Raw genomic sequence first — 26,126 nt, 5'->3', positions numbered from 1 at the left:
TTCTGGACTGGCTGTTTGTGTCCCTGGGTTTCGTGGGTGAGGACCTGTGACTTTGTGAATGGGTGAATGACTGAATGTAGTGTAAAGTGCTTTGGGCTCCTTAGGGACTAAGTAAAGTGCTATACAAATACAGGCCATTTACCATTTACTTTATTTTCCATATACACACTATTTCCCTGGGCTTTCCAAAGCTTTAGAGAATGGAAGCTGTGCCAACCCCTACACTTCTTCAATAAGAAAGCTCTAATTGTGCACCAGACGCGCTCCATCCGGAGATGGACCCCAGAAAAGGAGGATGCTCTGAGAGACTGCTATGACACCACAGACTGGGATGTGCTCCTGAGCCCACATGGTGAGGACATAGAGGGGGCACACTGTCTTACAGACTATCTCAACTTTTGTGTGGACACAGTCGCCCCTGCTAAGACGGTACGGTGTTATCCTAATAACAAACCGTGGGTAACACAGGAAGTCAAAGCTGTCCTCAACATGAAGAAGAAGGCTTTCAGGAGCAAAGTGAAGGAGGAGATGAAAGCAGCACAGCAGGAGGTGAAACGCTGCCTGAGGGAAGCAAAGGACACCTACAGGAGGAAGGTGGAGCAGAAGTTGGAGAGGAACAATATGAGGGAGGTCTGGAATGGTGTGAAAACCATCACAGGCCACAACACCAAGAAAAGCACAGTGGGGGGGACTGTGGAGAAGGCAAACGAACTCAACAACTTCTTCAACAGGTTTGACCAGCCCACAACCCCCCCACCCTCACCCTCACCTTCACTACAGAGTCCTCTCCCCACTCTCCTGCCTCCCTCGCTTCCCCCCCTTCCTGACACCATGACCCCCCCCTCCTCCAATCCCTCTCTCAGCAGCAAGACATCTCCCCCCCTCCCCTCCTCCCAAACATCTCCCAGTGTCACAGTGGATCAGGTCAGGAGGCAACTGAGGAAGCTTCGCCCCAGAAAGGCAGCAGGCCCAGACAAGGTGTGTCCTAGGATGCTTAAGGCGTGTGCTGCTGAACTTGGGGAGCCGCTACAACGAGTCTTCAACCTCAGTCTGCGACTGGGGAGAGTGCCCGCCCTATGGAAGACATCCTGCATCGTCCCGGTCCCCAAAAAGAACCGGCCCAATGAGCTGAATGACTTCCGACCGGTGGCACTGACGTCACATCTTATGAAGACTCTAGAGCGGCTCTTCCTCAACCTCCTCCGACCACAGGTACAACATGCCCAGGACCCACTACAGTTTGCATACAAGGTGGGTGTCGGAGTGGAGGATGCCATCCTGTACCTCCTACACAGAGCCCACTCACACCTGGATGGGGGAAAAGGCACGGTCAGGATCCTGTTTCTTGACTTTTCCAGTGCCTTTAATACCATCCGGCCCTGTATGCTTCAAGAAAAACTGAACAGGATGGAGGTGGACCCCTGCCTGGTGGCTTGGATCTCCGACTACCTCACCGACAGACCACAGTACGTCAGGCTGAAGGACATCACGTCTGACACAGTGGTCAGCAGCACAGGAGCACCACAGGGAACTGTGCTGTCCCCTCTTCTCTTCACCCTGTACACCTCTGACTTCTGCTACAACTCTGAATTATGCCATATTCAGAAGTTTGCAGATGACACGGCCATCATGGGGTGTATCTGGGATGATCAGGAAGAAGAGTACAGAAGTCTGGTGAGGAACTTTGTCGCATGGAGTCACACAAACCACCTGCAACTCAACACCTCAAAGACTAAGGAACTGGTTGTGGACTTCGGGAGGTCTAGAGCAGGTCCACTGCCGGTTCAGATAGAGGGGGAGGAGGTGGAGGTGGTCAACAAGTACAAGTACCTCGGGCTGTGGGTGGACAATAAACTGGACTGGTCATGCAACACAGAGCACCTGTATAAAAAAGCCCAAAGCCGACTGTACTTCCTCAGGAGGCTGAGGTCTTTTAACATCTGCAGGAAGCTCCTGAGGATGTTTTACCAGTCAGTGGTTGCTGGAGTACTTTTCTATGCTGTGGTGTGCTGGGGGAGCAGCACAGCAAAGAGGGACTCATCCAGGCTGGAGAAACTGATCAGGAGGGCTAGCTCTGTGGTCGGCATGAAGCTGGACACTCTGGTGACAGTGGCAGAGAAAAGGACATTAAAGAAACTGATGGACATTATGGACAATGCTGGGCATCCTCTGCACACGGCCATAAACAACCAGAAGAGTCTGTTCAGTGACAGGTTGCTTCTCCCCAAGACAAGAACTAACAGACTTAAAAACTCCTTTGTCCCACACGCCATCAAACTGTTTAACTCCTCTCTGGAGGGGAGAGGGAGGGGAAACAGGAGGACAAAGGAGGGGGGAACAACTAAGCTGTAGTGCCTCTGCACCTCACTGTACAATACCTTGTGCAATACTTTTTGTAAATAGTCAACAGTGCAATAGACTCAATACTTGAAATGTGCAATTCACTTGTATTTTTATTTTTTATTCCTATTTATTCTATTTATCCCCTTCGTATATTTTATTTATATTTGTCTCTGTATTTATATGTGTGTGTGTGTGTGTGTGTGTGTGTGTGTGTGTGTGTGTGTGTGTGTGTATATATATATATATATATATAACAGTTCTGTAACTGTAACTTCGGTCGTTGCTGTGCTTTTTTTGGAAGTCGAATTTCCCAGAGGAACCCACCCGAGGGATTAATAAAGTTCTATCTTATCTTAGATAACTTAACTTTAGAGGGAAATCATTCACAGGTAGATACAAGTACCAAAACTGGTACAAAACCTGTTTTATTATTGCTTTTCTGATCCATTTTCAGTATAGTTAGACTTGCACTGCACTTGCTTTTTATGTGATCTTGGTGTCAAATCAAACATGAAGACGTTTTTTGTTTGTGCTTAAATAATGTGCCATCATGTGTGTGGGGTGTAGTAGTACATATATTAGATCTCCTTATGCTCCTCACTAGTTACCCAAAATACAGCAAGCTAAATGTTGGAACCACGATAGCACTACGATTCATAAAACTAAGGGTTAAAAGGTCATTCGTGAGCCTGCACAGCACTGTGTCAGCAGACCACTGGAGCAATATAATGAAAAATGGTTAAAAAAACAAACAAACTGCCATCAAGTCAAACATGGAGAACTTTGCAGTGTCAACAGAAACTGTGTTTTTGGCAGCAGGTCAAAAATAGAGCAGTCTACTCTGTGAAAACTAGTCTGCCACTTTAATACACAGACACCCTGCTGACAACAGTACAAGCATGACAAAGAGATGAGTAGATAATTCATTACCTTTCAATTTGTGTCAGTGCTTGATTTTACTTGAGTACGCAGACCGAGTGTGGGTGGAAACAACGATGCCTTCAGCTGAATTTGTTCATCATAACCAAATGTGTAGTCAGAAGTGGAGATCTCAATTGTTACCATCTTGTTTCTCCCATGTTTAAAAAGACAATTTGAACAAAACTGTTGAGAAATATACAACAAGACTCATTGTTCAGTTCTTTAATTTCCTTTTGAAACCTTGTGCAACATCATGGCCACATTTGTACCAGTCCATAAACAAAATTATGAAATCTACTGGTGAGTTGTGCAAACGGAATAAAAGAGAATGGGGTTTATTGAAAGAAAAAAAAAAAAGCATTCAACTGATGAATCCATAATTTGTTCCAATTTCTGAAGCAGCTCACTTTCTGACACACCATCCTGAATGAGGAGTCCATTCACTGACACTGTTGACAGGCCTGCATAGAGCAATGAACAATTAAAAGCAATTAGACAGCTATAAATATAAAGCTAAATATTCAAACTGAACCTCTTATTTAACCAAGCAGCACAGCTGGAGACTCATGCAGACTTTATCAACTTGCCAGAGCAAGGTAAAAAAGAAAGAAAGAAAAGAAAATCAATATAATATCAGCATTAGGGAGCGTTGCATTCTTCAAGTAAAGCCCTGGCTCGCCTCTCCGCTTTCATTAAATAAATTTAGAGTTCTGATTAGACGTTGCCGGTGCCAGTGCCAGCTGGGGACGTCCTCAAGCGATGAGAGTTGAAAGAAGATATAAGATGTGGCGACCCTGTGCATCTTGAATTGTAAACCAATCACATAAACCTATCAATATTAATCCCCATCAAAGTGGAAACACCATGAACCATCTTCTTTTGCTACACTAGGCCTCCGACTCCTCCCAGAGGAAATGAGCGGCTGCTTTCCCACACCGGCTGCTGCGTGGCTGTGTCAGAACCACAGAACTGAATTCGCCTCGCAATGGCAAACGGACCAGAGGAAGGCTGAGAAAGGGGGGCTAGCTGATGATGCGGCTAATCGACTGCAAAGAGGGGAACTCCTCGCTCTCCGTGATGTGCAGGGTCTTGTGGGAGTTGAAGTCTTTGGGGGCCAGCACCTGTCTGCAAGTGGGGCACACCCGGCAGTCCAGCTCAGCTGCCATGTTAACCGCTGTAGCAGGCGTCTGCCAGGCATTCTTCTTGTTTTTATTTTTCTTTCCTCCTCCAGCCCCAGACTGCTTCTCCAGTGCCTTACAGTCTCCGTGCGCAGTCAGAAGCTCCTGCTGCTTGCCCGTGTCCGGTAAGAGCACAAGCAGCTCATTGAAGATGCGGTTAAAGCCATCCCCAAGCAGGTCCTTACAGCTGCGGTGGTACTGGGCTGCTGATATCACACCCTGGAAAGACAGAAAGGACATATGAGCAAAGTAAACAAACAGGAAGTGCCAAATGTGAGGAGCAGGTTCTTTCAGTGGGCTTCTTCTCGTTTGTCATTCATGTTAAATAAAGACATAGTCTTGGGAAAAGGTAAGCCCTAACAAAATAACCACTGGGCTAAACATTTTTCACTCAACACATGGAAGCATTATTATTATTATATTATTAATAATAATTAATATAATGCAGAAATCAGCTGCAGTTTTGTTTTACTGATCGACTACACAGTCCTACAACCAGGGGAGTGGCACTTTACATCCACATCTGTCCGAACTAGAGCAAAATATAGAGGTGAAGGCTTTAATGTAATCCAATCAAAGGTATTTAAATTTATTATGTTTGGCCAAAAAAATCGGATTCAGAGAGAAAATAAAGTTGCAGCCATAAAAATCCGGTAGTACATGCACATACGTATTCACATTTTTAGCTGGCAGCACATTTCTTTATAAATGTGGAAAATCATGACATCATTATAATGAATTCTCTTGATCTACTCTATGGTAATCACGCACACTACCCTCCTGACTCTGATTAACGGTGCTGAATAATGGTTGTGTTTATGTGCAAGATTACGATGATGTACGCTAACCTTTGACCTTCATAATCACTTTATCCTCATTTGAGGATGATAAAGCAGTGACAGTTATTATTTATTATGTCATAATTGATGTATAAGACCAAATACAACTAAATTCTTACCGATTTAAGTCAAAGTGAACTAGAATTTAAAAAATAAAATAAAAGTCTGTCCCTGAGATACTACTTCTCACAACTCTTGGAGGGATGCACAACCTTAACACAGAGCTGTAACCACTTCAGGGGCATTTAAAGGGGACGGGGAACAAAAAACAAAAAACAAAAAAAACCCAGACACAATATCCATACCAACAGAGTATTTAGCTCTTATGTAGTGAGTACCTGTCTGAACTGGGCAGAGTAGTTTTTGAACTGGTTGAATTTTGATTCGTCATCATTGAGGTACTTCCTAATGGACTGGATCAGCTCCAGGTTCCTCTCGCGGAAGTCCTCTGGCACCAGGTAACCATTGCTCGGCACTTTGGGAGGCCTGGGAACAGACAAAAAACACTAAGTACCAACAAGGCCAACCAAAAACCTTTGTGTCAAGCAGTGATCATGTAATGTAGAAAAACGAGAGGCTCACAGGTTGACTACTGGGGGTGTAGACTCCACCACATTGCTGTTGAGGGGGATCCCTGTGAACCCTGGGGGAGGTTTAGGGGCTGACATACCCAGGCCAGGTGGAGGCAGGGGCATGGTGGAGGATGGGGCTGGAGCTGAGGCTTTCATTGGGAAAGAGGTCTTAAAGCCTGAAAAACAAAGAGATCGTGAACTTTGAATGATGCAGTACCAACTCTGAAAAACAGTTCTCAGGGTTTTAACTATAAAACCAACACCGCAGTGTTCAAACAAAATGCTTATTTGTGAGGCATTTATACGGTTTTACAATAGTATAACATCATTACATCATTAATTTGATGAAAACCGAAAATTAAGTCAAATCAAAGCTCAGAGCTCAGGGTTTAAATATTCACCTAAGAACATTTTGAAGAGCATGGTCACAGCCGGGTATAAAAAAGTTTTAACCAGTTTCCCTCTTTACAACAACTGTGTGGTGGGTGACTTGTTTGTTGTTGTTGTTTTTTTAAATTTAGGGATGTGGGTGCTTTGTAGTAACATCTGGCTAAAAAACAAACAAACAAAAAACCCCAAACCAAACCAAAACATTAGATTAGCCAAACCGTTCACTAAATGAGGAGTCAAACTCTATGACTCTTCTTTTATATGAAGTCTATGGAAAACCTTAGCCGTCTACCTTTTTACCACTGCTTGCCGGACCGCTCTCATATCAATCAAATATCATATTGCCTAATAATGAAACATTCCTGGTTTCCAATCAACCACACAACCAAAGAACAGAAATGACTTTCCATAATTCTTATTGACTCTGTTTATTGTAAGAGCTAAGTTGGAGAGTTTCCAAATGATTTCCAGGAAGTCTTCCCCACCGCTTCTTTGTGATGGCAGCTATCAGTCATTAAACGACACAGGAAATCATTCCTGCCTGTGGCCATCTCCCTGTACAACGCATCCACTTAACACACCGTTTGCTGCTACAACTACACATGTTTCTTTTCCAACTATTTATTTATGAGTGACTTATGTATGTATGTATGTATGTATATATATGTATATATTGTACTATTCTTAGTTAGTGTATTGTCTGTCTTGTCTTAATGTTGGTTTAAAATGGAGCACTGTAACAAAAAATAATTTCCCCCAGGGATCAATAAAGTATTCTGATTCTGATTCTGATTCTGAAAAGCAGCTGTACATTCAGTTTTAAATGTATTAGTCGTTTGTAGTTTGAGGTCCTGTAAAAAAGACCTGTATGGTGGATATATTGGGTGGAAAGAAGCAACAGTACATGTAAATTGATGATAAATGAATACTGTGGATTGTTATTCCGTACCTGGTGGTGGATTTTTGGTCATGAGGGCAGGGAACTCCTCCTCTTGTTCATCTGCAGGCTCCGCATTGGGATGATTTGTTACGGGAGCGTCATCTTTGCTAGTGGGTGGCGATTGCTCAGCGTAGCCGTTAGCCAGCCCACTTGTAAGTGCCGCTGTCACAGGACCGGAAAGCGGTTTGTTCCACGTTTTCTCAGGAACATTTTCCTTTTGTGCCGTTGTTTCCACTGAGACTGGATTTACAGTTGTTCCCAGGTCTGATGTTGTAGTTGCAGATGTAGGGGGAGCAGTTGGGTTCTTCGGTTTTTTCTTCTTGTTGGCTTTTGGGGTCGGGAGATCGGTGTTGGGGGTTGGATTTGAAGCGCTCGGGGTCACAGCTGGGTTTGAGGATTTGCTGCTGCCTGCTTTAACAGTTAGCAGAGAGGAAATATCCAACATGGTGGGCACTGAGCGGAACTCCTGCTGCGTCATTCCTCCGCTTTCATCGTCGGAATGAAGGGGAGAGTAATTTGACAACGCTTTCCCGTTCTCACCCACTTTCTTTTTCCTCCGTGAAGACGACGAGGATGAGGAGGAAAGGAGCTGAGGGCCAGAGGATACAGAGGAAAGGGGTGGGGGAGGTCTGGAGGAAGGAGTAGGCTGAGTGTTGGGTTTAGCTGCAGATGTGTGGTTGGACCAAGCAGAGGTGGTACCAGCTGCAGGTTTGGGGGCCCGGACTCTGGAGACGAGAGCAGGGAAATCCTCTTCTTGAAAAGAGGACGTCTTCTTAGGCTGTGCAGAGTAAGCTGGAGTCATGGGGGTTGTGAGCGTGGCAGTTGACAGGCTGGGGAAGTCGTCCTCCTTTAAAGCTACGTGGGATGGTGCAGTCACTGCAGGAGCTGGCTTTACACTGCAGGGACAAACAAAAAACAGCACAAATAACAGATTTGTGTCACACTATGCTCACATACACACTGAATAATGAAAACGTTGTACTCTGATGAAGCTTACACAGCTGCAGCAGCTGTGGCTCCCAAAGCTGGGAAGTCATCTTCTACATCTCGCGGGTTCTGGCTCTTCATTGTTTTTACTGTTAAAGAGGCAGAAATAAATACACTAAAACTAGCAGACAAATACGCCTGACATCTAGCAACCATAACCATTATGTATGTTTTTTCAGTTTACTTTTTACCTGGAGGTTTGCTCGCTTGTTTGGCATGTCCGATCGGGTGTCTGAGCTCTTCTGGTTCTGGTCTCTCGGCCCTCTCCTCTCTGCAGTGTTTGGGAGCGCTCCTCTCCTGCACTGCTGCTCTCTCTTCTTGTCTTCGCATTGCAATGGATGCCCTCAAAGCAGCTTCCACCTGCCTGTCTTCCTCATTTCTGTGCAGACAAGCAGACAAAACGGTAAAAAGCAAGAAACTACTCCCACTCTAACAGCTGCTGAAGTTTTTTTAAAGTAATATACAGATACACAAGCACGCAAACACAGTAACAGCACAATGTGAGACACCCAGGTGCAACAATGCCGTGCAGTCATTCTTCAAATGTTTTCCATGTCGGTCTCTCAATACAAGTGGATGCTCTGCAGTCCAGTACTCATGCATATAACTGCACCCATCCATCTTTTTATATCCTGCAAAATTTCCATGTCACAGACAAAGACGAATGTACCCTTTAACAACAGCCATCTCTTCCAATTCTGACAGCTCCACCACTAATGCTCCCTTCCAATTAACTCGGAGCTGGTCATTTATACTCACCTCGAGTACCTCCAGCTTTTCTGTCCCCCGTGAGGCCTTCCCCTTCCTCCTCGGTTGTGACGCACCTCCTCGTAGTCCTCGCCTGTCACCATACCTGTAAGAACGCATGTGTTTTGATCATCTCAAATGCCAAACAGAAATCCTGGTGGTATGGCAATACAAAAACACCACCGTCTCGACCGACCGACCTTCATTTCGCCTCTGCTGTCTTGGGGCGTAGTTAAACTGCAGGTCGATGTGGCGGTTCTGTCGAGCCTCTGCTCGGTTCTTGCTGTGTGCTGCAGCCTTGTGAGCCTTGTAGTCAATCTCGGAGCGAAACGCGTGAGTGAACTGTTCTGTGGCGCAGCGACCTTCCTCGCACAGATAGTGACTCTCTCTGAAGTGCTCACTCAGATACTGGTAATCACTGTTGGTAGCACGGTTAAAAACAAAAGTCTGGTTTAATATTCTTCTACATTAGGTAACAAAAACAAAGGAGGGTTTGTGTGGATGGGTGAAAGGGTCACACACACCTGTAGTACTCCTGAGAGCCGTCTGCGTCACAGAAGTGGCAAAAGTAGTGATCCCTACGCAGGTGTTTCAGCAGCTCATCGTTATCAAGGTAACGGTCATCGCAGAACTTGCAGAGCGGGTGGCCTCTGTGACTGGTGTCATCTGGGTCTCCATGCGCTCTGTGACGTGCCAGCTCCTTACGATTATACCACTTCCGTTCATGGGAAAAGATCTGCAGGGAAAGAGTAACTTTTAAAGTAAATAATTATTCAGGAGATCAGCAAACAAAGCTCTTTATCAGGATATTGACATCTGTCTTCTTTATATCTGGCTTCCTTCAACCAGCCCTTATTTGCCTGCAAATGTAAGTCTGTCCAACTCACCATTTTTATATGCAACAGCAACAAATGCATAAAAAAATAATTGCAAAATTTGTAAATCTGACTTAATGGTACAAGCAAAACCGTTTAAGTTAATGACCTGATGCACAGCACTTTCAGTTATCAACAGACAACTTGAACAACGCTACGGTTTCTCATTCGGTGTGAAAAGCAATACATCAAATAACAACCTTAAAAAGGAGGGTGAATTTAATACAATTCAACAACTGTATTGTGTAAGTGCTTTTGTTACCATTTAGTAGCAGATACTGTTGTCAAGGACAATGACCGAATGCCTTCAAACTGAAATAGAGTAACTAACTAAACATTCATATTTATATCTGAACACTGTTGGTGGTAGCTCCAGTAAATTAAAAGGAAAAAGACCAAAAAGAACCGTTTGTGCTACAAAGTTTCCATGTACATTTGGCCAGTCATGTAATACTGAGAACCCGATCAGACACCCCTTTATTTACTCTTTAGGGATGATGATGATGATACCTTTAGATGCTTTGTGCAGAGCTTGCAGCAGAAAAGCTCATGCTGCTTCCTCATGTGCTGCTCAAGCTCCTCAAACCTGGAGAAAACCTTGGGCTCCGAGCAGCGGAGACACTCGGGCAACAGCAGATGCCTGACAGACACACATCGAGGAAAAGTTCAGTCGGAGTCAAGTAAAAATCAAAAGGGGCATGAAAGGCAGTTGGATACAGCAGGAAAAAACCCAAAATTCAAGCCAAGTTTTTGTTTAGTTAAATGACAGATCAGATTGAGGAGACTTCCTGCTAAAGCAAGTCATTTACACATTTGCAAATAAAAGCGCTCACTTTAGTCATCACACAAACTTAGACTCACTTTAAAAGCAATCAAAACAAGAACACAGCATGGAGTGTTCAAGAAGATAACACTAAAGGCTTTAAAAGCTGACTTTTAGTTATACCGGTTTATACACATGCTTGTATACATTTACAATATGACCATATACTGAGACAGCAAGAGCACCATCTCTAACCACACATAGCATTAGTTAATACCAGCATGGCTCTCTATACACATTTCCATTGTATTTTTCAAGCAACAGTTCAGCTATATTAACTGTAATTCTCTTACTGCTATTTCTGGGTTTTGTAGTATAAATGAACTGAAATGCCAAAGAGCAACACAAGCACAAAGAATAGAGACATCTAGTACCTGTACTGGGCATAGATCTTCTCATCCACAAAATAGATGTCATACTTTTTCTCACAGTGGAACTGCTGATAGGGCAGAGACTGAAAGGCTTCCAGTTTTTTCACAAACACCACCTGAAAACAACATGACAGTCTTATTAGTAATAACCTGTGGTAACTGGAGGAAGATGATTGTTTTAGAAATAGAAAGCATACCAGTGATGTCACACAAACACCTACTGTAATATCACATGAAATGATGCACGAGCAAAACCACGTCAGTACAGAGGATGCATACTTGGTACGCGTCTAATCTAGGCAATTCAACACAGTTTGACATTACAACATCCAGCTGTTGGGAAAGTTTACGTCCGCTCATCATGGCCACGAATGTCGTGTTAATTTAGTGCTGAAAGGTTGAAATGCTCCCTGTAATCCTGGCTGGATATTTGACTACTATTCTTGACAAAATTGTTAGACTTCAATCAAATTAGTCAGTCTCAGAGTTGTTTTCTAAGCACAGTCAACAAATGCTCAGTGGGGCTGAAGTAGGGACTTTGGGAAGGCCATTCCAGAGGCTTATTACTAACCTGCTTTATCTATTCTAAATCCAGTTTTCATGTGTGTTTGGGATCATTGTCCTACTGGAACTGTGTCCACATTTAACCCTATCTTGTTTTATCAAAGTCATTAAAGATGTGTGCTATACAATCATTTTACCCTGGAGAAAGAACGAAATCATTTATAGCCCCAAACGACCATGACATTAATTCCCATAGTGAGTGGATGTAAACTTCTGATCACAGGTGTATTTGGCCTTTAGGGGAGTGTTATGAGGCCGGGGCCACCGTCCACTTGTTTTGACTCATTCCGTCATCTGCAATCAAGATTCGGAATTTATTCAGGGCTGACAGTAGGCAGACATCACAATGACCTCTAAAACTATATCAATTAAACATTTATCACAACCCAGTAATAACAGGTAGCATACCAGCGCCGCTAAAGCTCATGCTAAATTGAGAGGTGACAGCTAACGTGTTCAATTAAAAATGTATTATAGAGTTTACTGTCACCCTGGCTAAATGAGGTATACCCATAAACGTCGGATAGACAAGCACTCTGTCATCAGCTCAATTATAAAATCCGGCTTCTAAACCAACTCTTTCTGACCAGTGTCAGTCTAACAGATAAGCTAACTTATGCACTTGCTAATATTCGCTAGTTAGCTTAGCTAAGTTAATGACAGCTAAGAAAAAGTGTTCTCCACAGTGGGTACGCACAATGAGCTGCCACCTCTTTTTTCCCCTGGTGACTATTTTAATTGATTCTGAACACAGTTAGGATGCCAACACACAACTTGTGCCTACTTTTATAGAGTAAAAACTATGAGAACGCTACGGCCTAGCTAATGCCACAAGGCTCCATCCTCGGGTTAACGTAGCAGAAGAACGCGCACCTTGTCGAGCTCCTCCCGGCAGACGGCGCAGTACTTCTGATCGCACAGCACCCTCATCTTGGTGGAGCAGCGGTAACAAACGGGATGGTCGCATTTTCCCAAGGCGAAGATCTCGACCTCTTGGCAGCACAGAACACAGTTCTTCTCCGCGTCTTTTGTCGTTGTTGAGTCCATCTTGGTGAAAAGGCACAAGTCAAGCTTAATAGTTATTTGGGAGCGCCACAGAGCTGAGGTGCTTACGTAATTATGAAAGTCTACTGCCGCGTCACGTAAGTGTTACACCAGCGATCAACACACCACAGGGATGGACCGAGCGCACGCTGCAGCGGTGCTTTTACCCATCACACCTTGTGGGATCTGTGCGAGCCCCACGTGCGTACCTTGGTGGGAACCGGTAAATGTGCTGATAGGAGGTGTTGTACTTTGGAAAACATTCATTAAAGCTGCGGCTAAAAACAGCAGACTGAAGCTACAATTCACGCGGGCCCACCTTGGAATATATATATGTGTATATACATATGTATGGGAAGGAGGATCTTGAAGTTGATGCATGCGCATATATATATATATATATATATATATATATATATATATATATATATATATATATATATAATTTTTATTTTAAATCGTTGTATGGTCTAGATCATGCTGGTGGTGTATATTTTCTTGCCACACTTTAGGCCCATTAATACCTACTGCTTCCAGTTCACCTATGCATCAACTTCAAGATCCTCCTTCCCACTTTCACAGACCTTCATAACCTTGCTCCTTAGTATTTATCTGATATTCAATGTCTTTTGTCTATTCCACTTGGGACTCCATGGGACTCAGAACCTTTAGTTGCCCTGCCCAAATACTTTGCAATGCACTTCCACCTGATACAGTTTCCTTTAAGGCCTTCAATGTCTGTAAAATGCCCTCATCTTAAAAACTATACCTGCCACCAGGTCATAATAAAACTGCTGCTTAAAATGTTTGTTTGCTGAGGGCCATTCCAAACCAAGCCTGTCATCTGAATCAAACACATCCATGTTGAAAGTAGCTGTGTTAATAAAGCTTTGGTTTTTAACATGAATTCTTGTGCTTACGTTTTTCTAATTGCCTCTTAAAATCTTTGTATCCACACACTCATCTTTTTTATTCTGCTGCTGGTAAACAGGAAGTTATTCCTACAGTTATTCCTACAGTCAGGTCCACCAAGGATTTTCTATTTGTGCTTCTAAAGAGATGAGTCAATGCCGTAACCCAGATCTTGGTGCTCTCTTGTGTCTATGGATGACTTGGAGACAGAACCCAGAGAGACAGAAGAACTTTTCTGATTTGGCTGTTTCCAAAAAACACCCAAAACTTTGCACTTCTCATCTTCCACATAATCAAACATTACCTCTTTACCTATAAATTCCCAAAGGACTCTTTAGTTTGTAATGTTTTATTGGATGGCTTACGCAAGTTACAGTTTCACCTTTTTAAAAAAGTGACTGGTGTCCAGGCAGGTGAAGCCCCCGTCACTCATACAGTCTGTCAGCAGTGATTTCCATTGCTCATCTGTCCTTTATTGTGGTCAAGTGTGCAGGATTGTTAAGTGTCTTTGTAAGCTAGCGCCTCTTGTAGTGGTTGTTGCTCAGTCCCATCACTCTGAAGGTGCAGCTTGCGATCTTCTCGTAGAGAAGGAACATGAGAGCAGCAGTCAGCACCGTCTGCAGCAGTTTTGCTTCAAGGCCTTTAAAAAGACCCAACATGCCATACTTCCTACAGAAGAAAACCAGCATGAAAACGTTAAAGAACAAGAGGTGAAAGAGCAAAATTATTAATATTCAGTAACTCAGATGATACATCACGAGGGCCCAGTGATGAATGCCCATACTCCATATAAAGCATACTCCCTAATTCATAAGGTTCGATCAAGGAATTAAACCAGGGATTATTTGCTTGTTATGCTGGATATAATTAATCTAATTGTTAAAATATAAATGCAGAGATTATTCAGTGTGTTTTCCTGATGAGTTCTCTAGAGTCTGATTGTACAGTTAGTTGTATATAATTATTACAGATGTGTATGGTAATGCATTTGCATTGGTTTCTGTTGTAAATAAATAAAAAAAAATAACGCAAAAAAAACAAACAAACAGAGCAGCTTCTGTATGCATACAGATTTTTTTAAATACCAAATGGAGCTATTTTTTTCATCTTGTTCTTCATAGTAATTCTAACCCATGTTGCCTAGTATGCTCTGTTTAAATGCGGTCACCCAAAATCAAACAGATTCTAATGTGGATGTAACAAAACCCAAAACCATATTTGGGGTTCCCATCCAGCCATTTTCCTCTCCTTATCCAATTCAATCACCACTTTTTCATAGAACGACAGCCAGACACAGGCAAAACCTCAGAGAACACGCTAGTCAGATGGCGGCTTCAAACCCAGGACCTTCTAACCCATATGTCATGGTGGCAATTTGCACTGCAAGTATGTTAATATGCGTGTGTAAACACTTACCTCACCCTGTTGACCAGCAGACACTTTATAGTTCTGAGACTGGACAGCAGCTTTGACTTCTCTGTCGATGTGTTGTTGTACTGTCCAAACTGTGGTGATTGAACAAAAAAGAAAAGCATCTCTGAGATTAATGTTTTCTTTGTTACAGGTTCATACATTCACAAATCTAGCTACTAAAAGATTATATGTGTCACTTTAAAAGTGATCAACAGAATGCAGACATACCCTAAGAATGGACTGTATAGTCTGCAGTGGGTATGTCACAGTGGTGGCGATGGCTTTGGCGATGGCCCCGATCACAAAGACCTCCAGTGATGACAGCTTTGGGCAGAAAGAAGAACCTGAATCTTTTGTGTATCATCAGAGGAACAAACGTATCCCAAAGGTGAAAGTTTTGAGTTCAGATGACCTCAGTAACAGGTGTAGTTTAAAGTTTTACTCTGCCTATCAGATTTTCCTTAGCTAATAAACATACCAACAAACGCTGCGGTAGTGTCCAAAAAAGTCTCAAAACGTGGTGTTCAAAAGATCAGGGAACACATGCAGAGCCACTGAACAAATCATGTGAACAGAATTACCAACCAGACAATGTCTGCATACTTCCCTTCCCTTTTCTTACTCACCTCCTTGGGAATGCCTCTCCTCAGCTGCCTCTTCAGGCCCTCATAAATCATGAATTGGATAGCGGGGTTTAGCACCAGCAGCAGGGACGGGAAGGTCCCGTTCCACAGTGCTGCGATGCCCTCGTCACGGATGATCTGCACAAATGCATCTGCAAAATCAAAACAATTTGGAAACAAACGCGCGAAAGAGAGAATTTGTAGTATGCACATGTGTAGAAGGTTTGCACAAATACTCATTAGAAGAAAAATGTAAGGTCATTTACCCAGAATCCCAGAGTAGTTGGTGGGATGGATGTCTTCATTGTGAAACTTAGAGCCCTGGAGCTTCAGTCTGGTATTGACAACCCACAAAGGGGTGGTGACAAGTACATTTACAACCCCTGGAGAGACAAAGAGGCAGATGAAATTGAATCTTTACTACCGGTTTCAGCATTTAGAAATGTAAATAATGTAAACTGGTTTTATACACTGTGCAGAATAGGCTACTAAATAGGAGTTCACGCTAGTCATTCTTAGGACAAAGGTATGAGGGACTCGTCTGAAATTAGATGGCAGATCTTGCCAATGACCACCTCACCTGCTGCGATGCCTATGATCAAGTCAGTGCTTGGTGCTGACTGTTTTCCTTTCAGCCAGCTAGCCTTGAGGCAGTGGAAGCAGTAGAAATAGACAAAGTTGGAACAGCACAGGCTGCAGATGACAGGGAACCAACCTCTATAGGGTGCCAGTCTGAATTAGGGGGCAGAGGTAAACACAGGAACACATCTTAGCAGCCTTCTACTGCTTGAAAGACTGTATTTTGATGTTTGAGGGGATGCGTGCAAATTTATTAAAATAGTTTTGGCTTGAAACACATTGAGATTTTCACTATTTATACTCACAATCCTTCCTCTTTCACAATTTCTGCCAGAATGGCTGGAGTTGATTTGGCTTTCCTGTTTTCATCCACTGAACACAAACAGATGGGGATTTTCTTTCAGTAAAAACAAAACAAAAAACCCCAAAACTTTTGGAAATGAGACTGTGATTTCTGCTCTCTTACCCTGGAGCCGTAGTCTGGCAGTATCAAGAGGGAAGAACACTGTCATTGCAGTCACACTTCCCTAAAGGGGCAACAGTAAAAAATCCATGGCATGCCATTTTTTTGACATATGGAACAAATCCTCGAATGAACCCCATATAAAAATCAAGCAAGTTACAGGAACATACATGTAAACGGTTTAAAATGCACACTAGGATCTAAAATAAGACGTTTTATATATGATTGTTATTCAGTATTCAATTCGGTGCGTATAATAAGTTACACGTACATAAACATTTCGCCGAATAAAGAGGTTATTATTATTGTAAACACTTCCACATTTACAGCTACATTATCTACTATTTATTGTTTTTGGTAAAGTTGGGAGTGGAAATTGTTATTTTGAACTGAGCTCTGTTTGGATAAAGCATATAAGAAGTGACGCTACAGCAACTCCCATTTGTGACTTAAAATTAAGCAGCGCATACTGAAACTAAGATCAACTTACCACTGCTCCTGAGACAGCATGAACCAAACTCTCATACGAGAAAACCTCGCTCATTGTCACCGCCAAATTGAGTCTGTTACATTCAATAATATTCAATATTGCCTTGACAGCCTAATAATTATTATTACAGCCTCCTTTCTCTTGCTAGCTGTTCTTGTTTGCCTCTCTCTAATAAACAGCTCGCTTCCTCGTTTCAGACTCGCGCGATGGCTTTAGGGAAATGTAGTTCTCTTCGCCCTACACGTTCCTGTTTGAACTTCAGGATTTCCTTACAGAGATTGGATAAAACCAGGGGTGATTTTAGCCCATTTTTGGGGTTGCTTCAGCACCCCCGAAATGAATCAAAGCACCCCCAAATATTTCTTACTTTTTTGACAGTACTTGCTACTACACACTACTAAAAATATAAAAAAGCATGCAGTACTTGGTTGAGATGTAACATTTTAACAACAAAAGTATAGATACCCCCCCGTCCCAAAATGGTTTGTTCCAGTTCGGCTCGCACCTACTCTGGCTCTTGCGCCGTCGTTGCTGCCAGAGCGATGGTGGCTGAGACGCAGCGGGTCGGAGGTGTAAGTGCCTGGTTTAAAACGGGACATGTTAACTGCATTTAACCTTCAGTTACTTTTTATTTAGTTAGGTAGGAGTCAGGCCATGTTTCTTTTTAGCTGAAAAACATTACACCCAGGTAACCTGCAGTATTGAAAACGTGTTTTGCGACAATGTTAGCTACCCTACAATCCATCCTACTGTGTAGTAAAATCAGCGACATTTGACTGTCCTGTTGTTCCCATTGAAATTTATACAGCCTATTTAAAATCTAAAATTTAAAATTGTCCTAAGAAAAGAACCAGGTAAGAAAACAGACAGGGAACAGTGACAGGCAAAACAGAAACTGCTAAACTGTTTGTGAGAGTTGACCACCAAAAGTATTTGCCAACTTTAAGGTGAGGCAACACAGGTTAAAATGAAAGGAATAAATCTGCAGAGCCATAGTAGTATCTGCAGTAAAGATATTTTCATACATTGTACCATAGGCAAAGTTGCCTCCATTTTTATAATTTTCTTTTAATCAATAATTTGTACATTTCAAGGACTCTATTTTTGGAGTCTATTTTCATATATCTGTATTTTATTATACATACGATGTAGCTTGCCATCACCAGTGTGTGAATGGGTGGATGACTGGATGTGTAAAACACTTTGGGGTCCTTAGGGACTAGTAAAGCGCTATACAAATACAGACCATTTACCATACACATTAACTCATTCACTGCCAGCCATTTTCAAATCAGGTAACTCCCCACTGCCAGGGTTTTTGTGCATTTTTAAGTAAGTAAGTAACGTAAGTTCAACGTAAGTTTTTCAATTGACGTCTATAGCCGTCAATGGCAGTGAATGAGTTAAAAGTGAATCTCTGTCCAAAAAATGCACTCAGTTTACTTCTTACTCACTATGATCACCATTCATCATTTTCCCCCAGTAAAGTAATTAAGGTTAGGATATGTTGTTTGTTTGTTTGTTTGTTTTTTAAATTCCAATCCATTCTTCGTTTGCAGCATTTAAATAACCTTTATCAGATTTGATGGTTTTGTTACAGACTTTAAAAAAAAAAGTGTTTTGCTTTTCTTTCACAAATGTGGGGATTAAATTGTGTTAAAATGTACAAAACAGTGATGTCATATTTTGTGACGTGGACCCAGGCACAGAGAGACTTGATGAATTTAAGAATCTTATGATTTAATAAAGAAATTTGCAGACTTGCACAGAGAGGGTAAAATTATGATGACTGATAACGGAGATGAAGACAACAGATGATGAGGCCAGGGAGGAACAGGGGTTTAAATGCACCAAGGAGACAGGGAACTCAGGACAACTGGAGTGGAATGCAGGGACTAACAGAGACAGGGAAGAAGTCTCATCGTGACGAGTAAAGTTTATCTTGCCTGGCTGAGCAGCTCTGGGTGCTCAGCACCCCCAAAGCTCTGATCCTAGAATTGCCCCTGGATAAAACAATGCTTTGTAGGATCTCCTGTAACTTTCCACTTTACTGTGCTATAGATACAACATGTGGGTTTGGCTACAGAGCTTTATGCATCAGTTTCTCATACAGTCACTGACCACTTTATTAAGTGCTAGTAGGGAGACCGGGGATAGTTGTAACGTGGGTCAATTGTAACACTTCCAATTTCTGCAATCAGGGCTAAGTTTCAAATGATGTGATAACGCCATACATGCCCAATTCAGTTCTTCTATCACATAAAACAATAATAATAATAAAATAGTCAGATGTCTATTCATATTAATGTACAGAATTCACCTGCTTGCTGCTACTACTGTACATTCACCCAATGTACATACTATATACATATATATATATATATATATAATATATATATATATATATATATATATCGTCCGTAGTGCTGCATTAACATCATCTAGCAGACCTTCTGAGGGTACTTCACGAACAATCGATTACCGACACTAACAAGCCTTATCGTTGCACCCCTAATATATATATAAATAGATTATTTCAGTGGTTATATTATTGAAAGTATAGTTTCACCTCAGCACATTTACAATTATATCTATTTTGTAGCACATAGAAATGTTTAGTTAATATTTACAGACAGACACATTTTCCCCGTAACTGTGTTGTTACTCCAACATTTGTTGAAAATGTATTTTATGAAATGCTGAGCAGGATTTCTAGTATGTGGAATATTATTGCCACCCCACTGTGCTAATGTGATTAAATACTAATAATGATTACTAAAAAAATTCAATAATAAATCAATAATAACTATTTCTTGATTGAACTATAATGTAAGCGCAGTGCTGGTGTACAGGGGCTTTATATGCCTTATCTATGTCAAGCTTTTAGCCAAATATAAGCAGAGATATTTGTATCTTTCTTAAAAATCCAGATCCTTACAGATTATTTGAGAAATGGATCAACAGCTATCACTACTTGAAGCACTCTAAGTCCTGCAATGGAAAAATATCCCTTATTTCAGCTTTGATCACACACTTTGGTTCTCCAGTTGTAGGAATGTTTAGCTGATGTAGAGTTTAGAAATGTGTTATCATAGAAAGTAGAATTATTGTAGAGACATTGTTTGTAGAGTAATAAAGGCCTTATTGTGTTGTGAATTTAGCAGTAGATTTTAGAGGGCTTCTCCCCCATTGAGTGGAAATTCCCCAGAGGATGCAAGGGGGGGGTTATGACCTCTAGGAAGATATCTTCACCCACAGTGTTTTAACTGTCACGCACACACATCCACACGCACACTCACTCATGTGCACTCACACATACACACAGGTATGCGTACACAGTCACACACGAGCACTCACATAGACACGTGGGAACGTGCACATGTAGGCATTCACGTGCTCGTGCACATAGACAAAGACAGAGTTTGCAGCACACCGTGGGGGGTTTTATGATGGGGTTACTTCTATAAAGCTGGCTGTAACTAACAAAGGGGTGAAGATTTTTGGAGAGGGACACCGGCCTCATCTTCCCTTCTAGAAGTGCATGCTTAAATGAAGATGAGTAAAGATGAATGAAGATGAATAAAGTTTTCTAAAAATGACTACTGAGTCCGGTGCCATCTCTGGATGCTCGAGGAATAAAAAGAACCGGGGTAAAACTGATTTCTCAACACAGTGCAGAGCAATGGCCAAGAAAAGGACAGACTTCCCCGAGTGAAAAAAAAAAATGAAGAGAAAAGCTGGTGATGATCCAGAGCAGCTGGTCTCAGGAAATGAAGAAAAACCCTGAGCACCTTCTCTACAGAAACAAGGTATAATATACGGAGTGTGAACATTCTCAAAACTGTATTGTATATAGATTTTTTTTTTTATTGTGTAAATTTAATTTTTGTAAAACTAAGTGTTGTATGTTCACCAGTATGATAATGATGAAGCAGTAGTCTCGGTTAACGTGGTTTTATTAACCAGCACAGCAGCAGAGAACTTACATGCTTGGATTCCTTAAACGAATGGCGCCTATACCACTCAAAACATACACACACCTACTCGGAGGTACGGCAAGTGGATTAGGACAAAATACCAAACTAACTGTTAGGGTCCCTGGGTCGTTGACCCAGTGTTTTGTGTTTTTGGTTCTTTGATTTTGTTATTTCATTATATTCTAGCTTTGCTTTATGGGTTTTAGGATTATTCTTAGTTTAGGTTCTCTGGGTGGGATTTGGTTAGAGTTTTGGTGTTCTGGTTTTCTGTCTGTGTCATGTTGCTGTCTCCCCTGTCTGCTGTATCCCCACATCCAGTCAGTGTCTGTGTCTGCCCTGGTCCCACATCTCTGTTCCCTTTGTTATAGTGCCTGCCTGTGAGTCTGTGTTATGTTTCCTGTTTTACTTTGAAAGTCCATGTCTGATGTTAATGTGTCTGGTTTTGCTTCCCCTTGTCTCGTTAGGCCTGATTTGCCCCAGCTGTGTTTCCCTCCTGTTACCCATTCCCTGATTGCTCCCTCTGTGTATTTAAGCCCTGTGTTTCTCTGTGTCTGTGTCGCGATCTACCGTTTACGTTGCTGTGTGTTTTGCTCGTCCACCGGTGTAAGTTTATTTTGAGTTTTTTCTAGTTATATGATGTTTGCGTTCAGCATTAAAGCTGTTTTGGTTTAAGTTCTGTCTCCGGAGTCTGCACCTTGGGTCCTATTCCTGTCTGCACACAGCCACACCTAACACTAACAGCAGGTTATCTACATCCCCCTTCTTTAGTACTTCCCCAACCGGATATAAAGTTGAGTGCATATTGAATAATAAAACTCACAGCATAAAAGGTGACATACGCTGACCCTTAGGAACATTTAAATTTGCAAGCAGATGGAAGAAATAAACATGACAAAAATACCATTTTGCTGTATAAAGTAAAATATGATTACAACTGAAAAACACCTCAAACAGAATTTATCTTGAGGCATTGACATCAGTTACTGTTGGCTCAAACATCAAACCTGAAAATGTTCTGTGTTTTTTAACTAGCACCAAATTAATCCCTATATCTTGGATTTGGTTTGCACACACGACCAAAGCGTGTCCTGTAAGCACCATCACTCTTGGAAGGTCTTGGAGAATGCAAAACATCAGAAGAGCTCTCAACATGAGTGCTGTCTTTAAACTGTTCTACATCATTGTTTTCATCCACACCCTGCAGTCTATCATAATGATGATGATCAGTGTCTTCCTGAACAGTAACGGGCTCAGACATAGGCAATATGTGTCTGCGATTTCTCCTGTAAGTGTTTCCATCTGACTGTACCAGGTAGGATCTAGGTTCTTTACAAAGTTCCTTGACCACACCTGTGCGGTCATAACCCTGTGGGGTCTGTAACCTCACTACTTGTCCTTCGTTGAGAGGTGGAAGTGGTCGGCTGGATCTGTCATAACAGACCTTCTGAGTCAGTCTCTTGTTGAGTAGTTGGGCTTTCACTCTCTCAGATTCACGGTGTTGTGGTTCGAGCAGTTTCGTTGTGATTGGGAGCGTAGTTCGAGTCTGTCTGGATAGAAGTCGTTCTGCAGAAGAACCCAGGTTCACATCACGTGGAACATTCCTGAGATTCAGCAGGTTGAGAAATACATCAGTGCCATCTCTGTGTGATTTCTCCATCAGCTGTTTAGCACTGCGCACTGCTCTCTCAGCAAGCCCATTGGATTGAGGATACTCTGGACTGCTGGTGACATGTTGAAAGTCCCACTGTGAAGCGAAGTCTTTGAAACGCTGGCTTGTAAACTGCCTTCCATTGTCTGAGATCAGAGTGTGTGGAGCACCATGAACTGAGAAGTGTCTTTTCAGCTTCTTGATGACTGTCGCCGATGTCAAATCCTTTAGCAGGTCAATCTCAAACCAGCCTGAGTATGAGTCGGCTACTACTAAATAGTGCCACTCAAAGACATCTGCAGCCACAGTTGACCAAGGAAGCTCTGGAACTTCATGAAGATGAAGGGGCTCTTTTTGTTTAGTGCTGTTACACACCGAGCAGGAAGTAACTGTTTGCTCAATATCTCTTGACATGAACGGCCAGAAGACAATCCCCGTGCTCTCCGCTTGGTAGCTTCTACGCCGGGATGTCCTCTGTGCACGATGGTGATGTAGTCTCCTTGCAGTGATTTTGGGATCACAGCTTTGGAACCTTTAAGAATGATGCCGTCATCCACAATCAGCTCATCCCTGAAAGGAAAATATGGATGAACTGCTGAGGGAAGGTTGTGGAGTCGTTGTGGCCAACCATGTTTGATGAGCGAGCTGAGTGCTTGCAGTGTCTCATCCTCAGCTGTGTGTCCTTTAAGTTCCTCCAGGCGTGAAGAAGAGATGCAGCTCACCGTCATGACATCAAAGTTGTCCTCTTCTTCAGACTGCTGGAAAGTGGAGCTGTTGGGAGAGACAGTGTGTCAGCCAGATACATGTGTTTTCCACATTTATATGTGAGGGTGATGTTGTATTTTTGGAGCCGTAACAACATCCTCTGTAATCTGGCTGGTGCAGCGTGAATAGGTTTCTTTAGTATGGTGACTAGTGGCTGATGGTCTGTTTCTACGACCACAGGCTTGCCATAAATGTAGTCATGAAACTTTGTACATGCAAAAACAACAGCCAGCAGCTCCTTTTCTATCTGAGCATATCTGGTTTCAGTGTCTGTCAGAGTACGTGAAGCATACGCCACAGGTCGCCCTTCCTGTAAGCAAGCTGCACCAAGACCATACTGTGATGCATCGCACGTTAGTGTCACAGGTTTGCTGACATCGTAATATGACAGAACAGGTGGATTAGACATGTGCTCTTTAAGTGCTTCGAACGCAGTCTGATGCTGTGTGTCCCACATCCACTCGCTGTCCTTGTGTGTGAGCTGTCGCAGAGGAGCTGACAGATGGCTGAAGTTTGGAATGAATTTTCCAAGATAATTGACCATCCCCAGGAACCTCTGCAGGGCTTGGACATCTGTTGGAACCGGCATCTCTTTGATTGCGGCTTTCTTGGAAGGGTCTGCTTTAAGCCCCTCGCTTGTGAAAATGTGTCCGACATAACTGACCTGATTCAGCCAGAATTTGCACTTTAATGGGTTTAGTCGCAGGTTTACTTCTCTGGCACGATCAAGGACTTTTCTCAGGTTGTCGTCATGTTCTTTCATGGTTCTTCCACCGATGAGTATATCTTCAACAATGATGGCACATGGATATCCAGCGAATATCTGCTCCATGGCTCTCTGAAACACCTCGCTGGCAGCCAAAAGGCATTCTGAGGAACCTGAAACGACCAAAACAAGTGCTGAAGGTGGTTAGCATGGATGATTTCTGATCCAATGACACCTGCCAAAAAGAGTTCTTAGCATCCAAAACAGAGAACACAGTAGCATTTGACATTATTGCAGCCACTTCTTCTACTGTGCGCATGGGATGGTGTGGTCTTTTCAGAGCAGTGTTTAAATCTCGAGGATTTATGCATATCCTGGTTTCATCTTTGCCCTTCTTGTTGGTGGCTACCATGGAAGACACCCAGTCTGTCGGCTCTGAGACGGGAGTAATGATGCCTAATTTCTCCATCCTGACCAGCTCTGCCTTGACCCTGTCTTTCATGGCCAAAGGGATGCGATGTGCTGGGTGAACAACTGGTTTCACATCTGGGTTCAGTGTCATGCGATAGGTGACTGGCAACCTCCCAAGCTCATCAGAAAATAAGTCGCTGTATTCTGTGATAAGCTGTTGTGACAGGTCATCTGCAGACGTGCTCAATTGGTGGACGTCATTGCTGAATGATACAAGCCCCATTTCTCTGCATGCACACAGTCCAAGTATTGGCTGTACATCTTCATTAATAACAAAGAATGATAACACATGTGGCTGTCCATGCAGAAAACACTGCAGCTTAATTACACCTGAGGTTTGAATCTTGCTGCCTCCAAATGCTATTAGGTTAACGGACTTGGGGTGTGCTTTCATTTGTTTATCTGCTCTTACAATGTTAACCGTTTTCTTGGGAAGCACATTACATTTAGCACCTGTGTCCACCTTCATCTCAACAGGAATCCCATTAATCTGTACGGTGACAAAAACTTCCTCTTTGTGTTCCACATGCATTGTCATTGTTGATGCCACAAACTAGTCTGTCTCTTATTAGTTCTTCACTCAGATCGCCAAATCTGCAGCTTTTTGCTTTAATCCGTAAATCACTTACATAGGATTCAACAGTCTCGCCAGTCCTCTGATTCCGCGTGTTGAACTTGTGTCTTTCCATCGTGACGTTGGTTTGAGGGCTGCACATCTGTCTGAATTTCTTTTTGAGACACTCAGGATCCTCCTTCGATTCTGCAGGAATGAGAACTCATCCTCCATCGCCGGGCTCTCTCACTTCTGGCGCGTAAACAAAAGACCGCTCTCGTTCTATAGCTTCGGGACCTGCTAAGTTGAGCAATATGTAGGCTTGTGTGCGCGCTGGCTTGTCAGAGTGTGCCGCCGCTATAAAAATGTCATACTCTTGCTCAAAAATGCGCCAATTTTCAGCAACATTACCATAGAAAACAAGTGGGTCGGGCCTCCTGAATCCCTCCGCCATGTTGTCTGCAGTCCGGATACAAAAAAACGCACACACAAAAAAGACTTGAGGCGGGAAGAAAAAATACCCTCAACTACGAAGTACGTGTTCTATCCCATCTGACACCATGTTGTATGTTCACCAGTATGATAATGATGAAGCAGTAGTCTCGGTTAACGTGGTTTTATTAACCAGCACAGCAGCAGAGAACTTACATGCTTGGATTCCTTAAACGAATGGCGCCTATACCACTCAAAACATACACACCTACTCGGAGGTACGGCAAGCGGATTAGGACAAAATACCAAACTAACAGCAGGTTATCTACACTAAGGTTCCACGTGTCACTGTTGAAGTGGGGCATTAATCAGTGTGACGCCACTTGTAAACATGTTGCATGTGTGGGGTTTCCCAGCCTGAGCTGCATGGACTCCACACTGGTGAAGCACACTTTCTATAGCTCCTCTCCCTGTACTAAATTATACGTTTAAATTTGGTG

The 26,126-nt window shown here is 42.7% G+C and overlaps 2 protein-coding genes across 2 annotated transcripts; both read right to left on the bottom strand.

Moving 5' to 3' along the window:
* Positions 1–3,471: 3,471 nt before the first annotated feature.
* Positions 3,472–12,754, bottom strand: znf598 (zinc finger protein 598). The gene is made up of 12 exons (XM_086288632.1): positions 12,424–12,754; positions 10,990–11,102; positions 10,303–10,432; positions 9,442–9,653; positions 9,118–9,335; positions 8,930–9,023; positions 8,362–8,549; positions 8,181–8,259; positions 7,193–8,079; positions 5,864–6,029; positions 5,620–5,767; positions 3,472–4,661 (listed from the first exon to the last, which is right to left on the bottom strand). The coding sequence occupies exons 1-12, from the start codon at positions 12,595–12,597 to the stop codon at positions 4,287–4,289; spliced, it is 2,784 nt and encodes a 927-aa protein (XP_086144758.1). The 5' UTR covers positions 12,598–12,754; the 3' UTR covers positions 3,472–4,286.
* Positions 12,755–13,839: 1,085 nt separating this feature from the next.
* On the bottom strand, positions 13,840–17,280 carry slc25a17 (solute carrier family 25 member 17). The gene is made up of 9 exons (XM_086290571.1): positions 17,075–17,280; positions 16,588–16,648; positions 16,427–16,493; positions 16,123–16,274; positions 15,809–15,925; positions 15,546–15,694; positions 15,148–15,243; positions 14,923–15,011; positions 13,840–14,175 (listed from the first exon to the last, which is right to left on the bottom strand). The coding sequence occupies exons 1-9, from the start codon at positions 17,126–17,128 to the stop codon at positions 14,022–14,024; spliced, it is 939 nt and encodes a 312-aa protein (XP_086146697.1). The 5' UTR covers positions 17,129–17,280; the 3' UTR covers positions 13,840–14,021.
* Between the last annotated feature and the right edge of the window lie 8,846 nt (positions 17,281–26,126).

This window comes from Aulonocara sp. 'chitande type north' Nkhata Bay, linkage group LG4 (assembly GCF_057382095.1).
Source record: "Aulonocara sp. 'chitande type north' Nkhata Bay isolate Kocher_YH1m ecotype deep benthic linkage group LG4, A_spYH_male_GT1.1, whole genome shotgun sequence".
NCBI classification, from domain to species: Eukaryota; Metazoa; Chordata; class Actinopteri; order Cichliformes; family Cichlidae; genus Aulonocara; species Aulonocara sp. 'chitande type north' Nkhata Bay.
Note: the sequence above shows the minus strand (reverse complement) of the source record. Positions and strands in the feature narration are given on the sequence as shown.

Excerpts from the sequence above, each read along its gene's own strand:
- slc25a17 (XM_086290571.1), bottom strand. The coding sequence starts at position 17,128 with ATGAGCGAGGTTTTCTCGTATGAGAGTTTGGTTCATGCTGTCTCAGGA. Across the intron at positions 16,649-17,074 it reads ATGCTGTCTCAGGAGCAGTG|GGAAGTGTGACTGCAATGAC; the intron begins GTAAGTTGATCT and ends TTGCCCCTTTAG. Across the intron at positions 15,244-15,545 it reads GGAGAGGCATTCCCAAGGAG|CTGTCATCACTGGAGGTCTT; the intron begins GTGAGTAAGAAA and ends TTCTGCCCAAAG.
- znf598 (XM_086288632.1), bottom strand. The coding sequence starts at position 12,597 with ATGGACTCAACAACGACAAAAGACGCGGAGAAGAACTGTGTTCTGTGC. Across the intron at positions 11,103-12,423 it reads GCCGGGAGGAGCTCGACAAG|GTGGTGTTTGTGAAAAAACT; the intron begins GTGCGCGTTCTT and ends TGTTGTTTTCAG. Across the intron at positions 8,550-8,929 it reads AAAAGCTGGAGGTACTCGAG|AAATGAGGAAGACAGGCAGG; the intron begins GTGAGTATAAAT and ends TTGTCTGCACAG.